Here is a 9,598-nt window from a genome sequence, read left to right on the forward strand (position 1 = left end):
AAAGTGAAAAATCACCTTTGACATTTTGAAGTGTATCCTCCAAGACTTTTTTCCTATGCATATATAAATACATGCTTACAAAAATGGGATCATGCCATACACGCTGTTTTAGTTCCTGCTTTCCATGTCAATAAATGCAGACACAGAGCAGCACTTTAAATGGTTGTGTGGATATACTGCAATTTATTTACTCTTTCTTATTGACGACATTTCAGCTGTTTCCATATTGTCACTATTGTGACAGTCCTCACATATATATCTTCTCAGGACTAATTCCTAGAAGAAGAATTGATGGGTCAAAGGGAAAGCACATTTAATATTTTAAAGAGATTATTTAAGATTATCACTCCCAATAGAACTGTATAGAAGGGCCTCTTTGCCCTTACTTTTGCCAACATAATTATCCTTCTTCATAACTGCCTAATAACTCTACATTAATGCTCAGATAATAGACTTTCCAGTTTGGAAGCAGGGAAGTGGGAATTTTTATTTCTCTTCAAAGAAATAAAAGAGAGCAAATTAAAAAGAATTTCGGGACTCAAAGGGACAGGATCCAAATCCCCGCTCTTCTGGGCCACCCGCCAGAAAGCAGTCAAGGGACGTGACAAGCTCCCTGTGATGTGTCCATCCGCCACTAGATGGCGAGAGGGAGGTTGCGAGGACCTTGCGGCCGGACCCGAAGCCCGCGAAGGCAGGGGAGGAAGGGGGTTAAACCGGGTGGGGGAAACTGGGATTCCAGCCCAGAGGACACGAAGGCGAGGGCCAGGAGATGGAGCTCAGCGTTCCGGGAGAGCTGTGAGTAGAGGCTGCAACGGTCTCACCACCTCCCGGAACCCGCCGTGCGCTGCTGAAGGACGCCAGGGGGCACCTCTGTCGCCCTGGGGGCGGGTCGCGCCGGCTGGGACCGGGCGCACCCGAGCGCTTCCCGGCCAGGAGGGCCAATGAGCCGGCGGTTCCCGGCTGACCGCGTTTACTCCCGCTGCCTCGATCTCCTGGAGGACCGCGCCAGGGGGAAAGGCCAGAACCGTCGGATCCAGACCGAAATCCTGCGCCCCATTTAGAGGCGGTGGACCTCAGGCAAGTTACCGGACCTCTGTGCGTCTCGGCTCTCTGCTACCTACCCCAGGGAAAACTGTTGCGAGGATTAAATGAGGTGATACATGGCGGCTATTGTTTTCGTACGCCTCCCTTTAAAACACTCCCACCCCCATCCCCACCCCCGCAACACCCAATCCAATTGGTTTATTAACTTCCGGAAGGCTACAGGGGAATAGAAGAGAAGACCTCAGTACAGTTTACTGTATTCCATTCTCTCTTTCAGTGCGCCCTCTAGTCCTTTGTCCCAAATCCAGAAAGGAATGTAACAAATCCTGGTCCTCGTTCTCAGGGAGGCCACGATGTAACTGAGGAGGCAGGAATGGCACACACGCAGGGAAATGACTTCAGAAGCCTTACCAGCGTTCAAAATCAACAGCACCTGACAGTTCCCTTGAGAGAAGGGGTGCCAGCCCCTCTTGACCAGCTGTGAGCTTTGACAAAGTCCTGGGTCCAGCCAGCACATCTCAGTTACCAGTTGAAGACAGTCGCTGGTGGCCACCCTTAGGAATGAGGGTATGGGGGAGGGGAGCTGGGCTCTGTGTTGGCAGTTGCCATGGTTTTGCTCCTAGTTCTGGAGCCAATCTGCCCACTCCCTGAGAGGCTCAGGTCACAGAAACAGCAGGTCAGAAGCCTGAGGGGACTGAGGAGTGTCATCCTGGAGCCCAGCAGGGCACCTGTGGAGATGGAGACATCAGATGGGCAAGAGGGTGAAGGGGAGAAACCCCTAAAGAAGGTGAAGTGGGGGGTTAGGGTGTGAGAGAGGGAAAGAAGGAGGGTCTGTGAGGAGCTGGGTTGGGAAAGCAGAGAGCATGACATTCAGGGAAAAGAAGGGAAAATCGTGTGGTCCATGAGCAAGAAAGCTAAACTGGAGCTAGGGAAGGTTAATTCATTAAAACAGGTATTTATCAAGGACAAATATTTCTGACAAGATGTTGGGAAGGGAGCCCATGTTATTGTTTGTTTTAAGACACAAGGGCTTCTGTGTGTGTGTGTGTCTGTGTGTGTGTGTGACTGTGTGTATATCGTGGGCTGTATTTGTGGTTGTGTGGTGTTGTGTAGTGTGTTCATGGAGTTGAGCAACCAGAGACCCCTCTCTCTGGGGCCTGAAGGAGAGCACATTTCATACCCTCTCCATCAACCTTCGTCCTATTCCCCAAGTCAGAGAGGTCTGATCCTGGATCTTTCTTGTTCACCCTGAACACAGGCCCACTTTTCTGAGAGGCTTTGAAAGGTGAGATGCAAATCAAGTTGTGTCAATCTAATCCTGTGCTCTAACTTTTGTTTGTTTGTTTTGTTTTGTTTTGTTTACTCACTTGCCTGGTGAGGTCCTGTCTCACCTCGGGGTGGGAAGGAGGGTGATGAATTTATTTGCAGCGTTGGGCTTAGAGAAAGAAAAGAAATCCACATCTGAGCAACAAAAGAGGTTCTCTGGAGGTGACTCCTAGGCATAATTATAGGTGGGCTTAGCCTCCCCTTTACAACCATAAGTTTCACCCAAGCATGACTCATGATCGTGGGCTTGACTTATAAAGTAGGGGGTTCCTAAGTTCACATAGCATATGTTACGTCCATGATAATCCATCCATAGCTCATACTATCATCACTTAGTTGTACAATCCTCATCATTCTCCATTTTAAACAATTCATGACCTAAAATACCTCATAGCTCTTTTCAGTCCTTAATTATTTGTCCCCAGTATTTGTATGGTACTAGTATGGTATTCCTATTAATTATGGTCCTGGTATGCTATAGGTAGATTTTTCCCATATACCATTCTGTTGTCAACTCTCATGCCAGTGTCATACCTCAGAAAAATACCATCCAAACACCTATCCATAATTGTAGTGCTAATCTGTGGGATATATGCCTTTAAACAGCCACTTTCAATCCTATTCACCTTCAGTACAGCTCTGATACTTATAACCCAATTAACAAACAATCATCGCCCGTATCCATTCCCATACCTTTGAATTCACCATCATTAACATATCTGAACATATTAGATTATCATTCCCCCTCACTAGCTTCTATCACTAGGTCCCCAATACTCTACATTCTAAGACATTGATTTTACATTGTTCAGAGAGTTTCTAACTTTTAATATTATTTCAGTTTCTTTGTCTCCATTAACTTTCAATTTTTTTTGCCACAGTTTTACATCAAAAGATTCCTTCTCATCACCATCACCATCACAGATTTTTTTTTGAGTGCACATTAGATAAATGGCATGATGCTAAATGTTAGAGAATCAAAGAGGTAGGCCTGGGGCTTAGATACTCAACAGATGTTTGATGAATGAATGAATGAATGAATGAATCCCTGCTCATTCCCCCAGGGAGTCACTTAAATCTCGTTATCTCAGTGTCCCATCTATAAACAAGGATAATGATCTCTATCCTCACAGAATTTGTAAGAGAATAAAATGATTTATTAATGTTTATCAAGAACTTTGCAAAGTTAGCTATGACTATAATAAAATGAGTACAACATTCTAGGATTTCTAAGTGGAGATTTTCAGATGTGGGTTGCCTTCCTTGAAAACCAGATTTGGGTTTCAGAGCCACTCACATCATCTTTGCTGGCTCAAAGAAGAGGTCATAGGGAAAATGCAGAGCTTTAGCTGGCATTTGGGCCAGTGGTTGTCCCAGCACCACAGGAGCAGTGGTTCAAGTCCCAAGGCTGAATACTGCCTCCTGCCCCTCCCAGGTGACAGATGTGCCCTTCCTGGAGGAGAGCTCCAGCACTGTCCCCACTGGAGACTCACTTGTACGCCATGCCAAGGGTCTGGGTCAGGACACCTTCAAAATTGTGAGTGAGAGGTCAGCCCAGGCCCTGGTCCCCTGTTCCCAATGAGTTAGGAGATCTAGGTCTGGAATTGGAAGGCCTCACACCCACAGCTCACAGCCCCACTTTTCACAGTCTTGGGAAGGGAGTGAAGTAGGTTGATTGCAGACTTCTCACGTAGCACATACAGCCCTTCCTGGGTCAATCTGCTGGTTACTTGGGGCTGCCCATCTGCCTCTTCTTTTCTCCCATGGTGCCTCACCTCACCTGTTGCCACCTCAGTGTAAAGAATACCTAAGGCCGCTGAAGAAGTTCCTGCGAAAGCTGCACCTGCCCAGGGACCTTCCCCGGAAGAAGAAGCTGAAGTACATGAAGCAGAGTGTGGTGGTCCTAGGGGACCACATCAACACCTTTCTTCAGCACTACTGCCGAGCCTGGGAAATCAAGCATTGGAGGAAGTAGGGCGGCTTCCTTGCCCCATTCCCCACCCACCCACTCATGGGCCACCATCTCTCTATTCAAGGTCTCACCCCAGCCAGGATTCCCCAGTCCTTCATCTTTATGTGAAGGAGACAGGATCCTGGAGAGGATGTAGGGAAGGGGGATGGAGGGAACAGAGGCCCCCTGGTCACCCAGGGCAGCATAGATGGCATCTTGGCTGTACACCCAGTGGACTCCAAGGAGAGTGACCTCTAATTAAAGACTTACTGTGTGCAGATGCTTGTCACCAGGACACAATGTTCAAAGACAGGAAAGTCTGGCAAATCCCCACTTCTCCATGATCCCAACCAGAAAGCAAGCAGGCAGCCTGTGGCTCATTTCTCCCTGAGCGGATCCTAACCACAAGTCAAATGCAGGAGGAACATGGGCTGCTGCCTACCTCCCTCAGCCTCAGATCTCTTCCCACAGGATGCTCTGGCGATTTGTCTCCCTCTTCTCGGAACTGGAGGCGAAGCAGCTTCGCCGGCTCTACAAGTACACCAAGAGCAACCAGACAGCCAAGTTCCTGGTGAGGTGTAGGGAACCCTCACCGGGTCCAGCTGAGGGTTGGTTGGTGTGCTCTGGGACCCACAGAAGGAAGCCCAGGACCAAGGGGTCCTGCTGATACAACCAGCGCCCCTTTTCCATGGTTCTCTGCACAAGCAAGACCTTCCTCCCCCACCTTTATCCCTGAAGTGGGCCCAGGATGGGACTGGAGACTCAGAGACACAACTTCAAATTCTCAATATTGATACACCCTTCTCACCCACACCCTTATGGCAGGGGCAGAGACGTCCCTGATGAGCCATTGGGTGGGGACAGATGAGGCCAGATAGGAACAGCCATCTTGGGACAGGCTCTGGGACTGTCACATAACCCTGATCTGGCTTTGTCTGAAAACAGTGGCTCTCAAACATTTTGGTCTCAGGACACTTTTACTCTCTTAAAAATAATTGAGAACCCCCCAAAAACATTGGTTTAGGTGGGTTATATCTATTTGATATTTACCCTATTAGAAATTAAAGCTAAGAAATTTTTAAAATACATTTTTATTAATTTAACTTAAAAATAAAAATAATAAACCCATTACATGTTAACATAAATAGCAGTTTTTTAATAAAAAACAACTATTTTCTAAAACAAAACAAAAATTAGAAGAGTAGCATTGTTCTGCATTTTCACAAATCTGTTTATTGTGTGTATTCATAGAAGACAGCTGGCTTCTCGTATCTGCTTTTGCATTTAATCTGTTATGAAATATGTTTTGGTTGAAGTTCATGAAGATAATCCAGCCTCACACAGATTATAGTTGGTAAAGGAGTATTTTATTAGCTTTTTCAGATAATTGTGGATATTCTTCTTTGAAACCACACCAAACCTCAACAAATGGCAGTTACTTAAAGGTTAATTGAAAGGTGAAATCTGATACCATATCAAAGAACTTTTCATACTGGTTTACATTAAAATCCATTGGTCTCTCTTGCACTTTGTAAGACCCCACTCTTTAAGGGGTTGATGATGTCAAAAGATCTCATGGACCACCAGGGGTCTGCAGACCATACTTTGTGAGCCACTGGTCCAGAACAATAATTCTAGATAATAGCTGCAAAAGCTTTCTATGTGCCAGGCACTTTTTATGTCTCCTCATGTAATTGTCAAAAGTAATCCTCACTGGTAGTTAGAATTATTTTCTGCGGCTTGTAAATAAAGAACCCAAATGTAGGGAGGTGAAGTGACTTGTCCCAGGTCACATAGCAAGTGGGAGCGAAGAACCAGGTTTCACACCCAGGTCTAGCTCAGACGGAAGCGCTGTTCTAAACATGTCCTCCTACAACCACTCTAGCTTAGCAGCTCCCCCCCCCCCCCCCCCCACAAATAAGACTTTTTATTTGTCATCTTTAAAAGTCTGAACTTTGGACTGGTGGTTTATATACATCAGCTTGTTCAACTTTAGCATCTGTCTCATCTCCAGTAGCTTTGCCAGGACTACTGTCTTCACCATGAAGCTTCAAGAGTTTTCCCAATTCAAACTTTGGCTTTGTCACGATTTTTCCTTTTCTAACTAATGTATCATGTACAGGATAGATAGATTGGTAGACATTTTCGATGTCTTTCCCAGTGCTGCCTAGAATCAATTTATTGAGCACTTCTTTCAAGTCATTTATCTGCACCTCTTGGATCATAATTTCCGTTACCTTCTTCTGGATTTGGTGGACCTGTTGGTGCTAAGCATCAGAGGTCTTCTAAATCTGATTGTTGTGTTTTTTAGTAAATCCAACACAGAACAGAAGAAGCAAATAACCATCGGTAGTTTTGACATCAACATGAGCATCAGTAATGGTCTGACATTTTGTGATCAAGGAGCATCTTTTGTCATGGTAAGATCCATGCCATGGAAGTTTGTTCATGTTTTTGCTCTGAACATCCTCAGGAATTAGTGTGAATTTTCTAAATGCAGCGCAGTTTCATTGTTCTGCAGATCAGCAAGCTTCACGTCAAAAACAAGACTCTTGAGACCACCAGATGCAATTTTGGTTCCTTAAGTCCTTGTGACTACTGTTTCCCCATATTTCTTATACTAACCATTGCTGGTGCTTTTACGTCATACCAATCTTTCTTAGAAAATGTGTCAGCCACTTTCTTCTTGTCTCCCTTTTGCCACTTTTTGTAAGGTGCTTGTTCTTGCCAACCACCTTGGTGCTGCTCCGAGAGCCAAAAGACTATCTGTGCAGCTTTAACCAAATCCTCTCCTTTGGGTCTCCTTCTCTTCCTCTGAACATGAATGGTTAGATCATCTCAGCGATTCTTCCTCTGAATATGAGGAGCTGCCATTTCAGTGGTTCCTGGATTTCTGAATTTCACTAATCAGGAAATTTTCAAAAAATATTTTCAAGCTCCCACTTTCAATCTTGCTAAGTAAGCAACTTAAAACAAGTTTCATTACAAACAAACAAACAAGACACTATAACTCTAAAAAGAGACAGAAGATGTAATCTCAAGATAAAAGACAACCCAAGAAAAGACAGTTGACCTCCTGGCTTCAATGTTCCTGATGTCCTTCCTCACCCACATTTGTGATTCTCTCTTGATCCTTCTGGCTGGGCAAATGTGACGTGCATCCACATGGCAGCAGTTTCCTAACAAGGGTAAGCCTAAGGCTGTGGAATGCAGCCCCTTGCGTCACGACACTCTCCTCACACCGTGGCCCTGTTGCAGGTGGCATTGTACCCCTTGGATGCACCGGAGAGCTTCTTGTTGGCTGACCAGGAAGACAGTCTGCCCAAGCTCTGCAATGCCTGGGGGCTGCATGGCAACATCAGTGGCATGAAGGAGAGGCTGTCCAAGATCCAGGCCCCAGGTCTAGAGAACTCCCTGCTGGGGGAGCCATGGCCCAGTGTCCACGTCCAGAGAGGTACTGCCCATTTGGTGTGGGAGGAGTGCCTGGGAGAGGGGGATTGAGAGTAATGTCCGGGTGTTTCTCCAGAGCAGCCTTGATCAAGCTGCCAGGAGCCTCACCCTGCATCAGACACATTCCTCGTCCCTCCTTCCCATCTTCTCTTTGTCCCTGCATTTCTCTTTCTGTCCTTTTCTTTACCTTCTCTGCTTTCTCTTTTTCTCTCTTTCCTGCACAGATAATGTAAAAAAGAAAAGAAAAAAGCACCCGTAATCCCATCACTCAGAGACCATCGCTATTAACATTCTGGTGTTCTTTCAGTGTTTTGTTCTGAATAATTTCTCCCCAGTTGAAGCCTCATAATATCTACAGTTTGAATCCTGCATTTTACAATTAGTATTTAAACAAAGGCACTTTCCCTTATGACAGAGCAGAGCAGAGACAATTTCTAGTGGCCAAGAGTGTGGGCTCCCGAGAAGTGTCCAAGCAGCATTAGCAGGGGGCCTACTGTTAGGGTGGAGGGGGGCATGGGGAAAAGGAAGGGAGTCACCCCCACGGTGGGTGGGAAAGCCAGCCGGATGGCCTGGGAGTGGCCTTCCCAGCAGCTTTGGCCCCTACACTGACCACAGTGCCTGCCTCTCTGGAGGGAGGCTGTCGGGTTAGAGGGCAGAGCCCCTTCAGTAAGGGACATGAGTTGGAAGTAAGATAAGACATTGTTGTTCCTCCCCTCTGCCCTTTCCACACCCCAGAATGTCACCGACTGAGATTCTCTTACTATTTGTTATCTCATCAGTATCATCTCTGTGACCTTCCCCTTTTCAGGTTCTTTAAGGAAGCCTCCTCAAAAACCAAAAGTGAAGAGAAAGAGGATTAAGGAATCCCCAGAAGCCCTGGATACTGTCCCATAGGAGGAGCCAGCTGGGACAGAGCTGGCTCACCTGGGTCCCAGGGCACCTACCTGTCTAGCACCCATGCCCTGGGCAGATGGGGACCAGTGAGGGGAAAAAAGGAAGTCGTATTTATCAAAAGGATGTTGAAGTCTTAATTATGATTAAATGGGGTGGGAAATAAACATCCTTAAGACAATTCATAACTCTCAACATTCATTCATTTATTTGTTTTAAAAAATATTTGTTAGCACTTTCTCAATATCAGGTGCCCCAAACATACACAGATGAATATGATGTGGTCACTTGTGTCACAGACTGTCACAGCCTAGTAGGAGAGACAGACCTGTAAATACACATTACAGCAGGGTGAGCATGGGTGGCTGAGGAACGTCTAAGGGGAGTGGGGCTGGGGTCAGAGAATAATAAGCCTGTAGCCGGTAGCCCTGCCTGAGTCCTCTGAATTTCCTTTTTTTTAAAAACAAAAATTTGGAATATAACATATATACATAGAAGCAATAACTTTCCAAGTGCAATTTAACAAGTAGTTACATAGGAAATTTCCAGAAATGTTATGAGTTACAGCACCATAGTTTCAGTTATTTCCTTATTTTGAAATGTAACATATACACCAAAATGTGATAACTTCCAAATTACAATTTAACAAGTAGCTATAGAGCAAATTTCAAAGAATGCTATGGGTTACAGTTCCACCATTTCAGTTCTTTCCTTCTAGCTATTCTAATACCCTAGCAATTAAGAAGAAGAAAATTATATAAAGTATTCATAATCCTTTGTTAAATTCCATCTTGACTGTTACTACCCCTTACTCTAGTTTAATCACTTTCCTGATCTTCAGGGATCTCTAGGCAGTGACCACCCAAACTTGTTCATGATGAAAAGGGGTGTTGACATTATGGGAAAAAGGGACACATCTGGTTGATGTTTGTGAAG

General features: G+C 45.4%; 1 protein-coding gene across 1 annotated transcript; it reads left to right on the forward strand.

Moving 5' to 3' along the window:
• Positions 1–686: 686 nt before the first annotated feature.
• Positions 687–8,902, forward strand: C18H17orf64 (chromosome 18 C17orf64 homolog). Its single transcript, XM_037810170.1, has 4 exons — positions 687–1,153; positions 4,793–4,892; positions 7,580–7,775; positions 8,580–8,902. The coding sequence occupies exons 1-4, from the start codon at positions 1,149–1,151 to the stop codon at positions 8,663–8,665; spliced, it is 387 nt and encodes a 128-aa protein (XP_037666098.1). The 5' UTR covers positions 687–1,148; the 3' UTR covers positions 8,666–8,902.
• Positions 8,903–9,598: the final 696 nt, after the last annotated feature.

This window comes from Choloepus didactylus, chromosome 18, assembly GCF_015220235.1.
Source record: "Choloepus didactylus isolate mChoDid1 chromosome 18, mChoDid1.pri, whole genome shotgun sequence".
Lineage (NCBI taxonomy): Eukaryota > Metazoa > Chordata > Mammalia > Pilosa > Megalonychidae > Choloepus > Choloepus didactylus.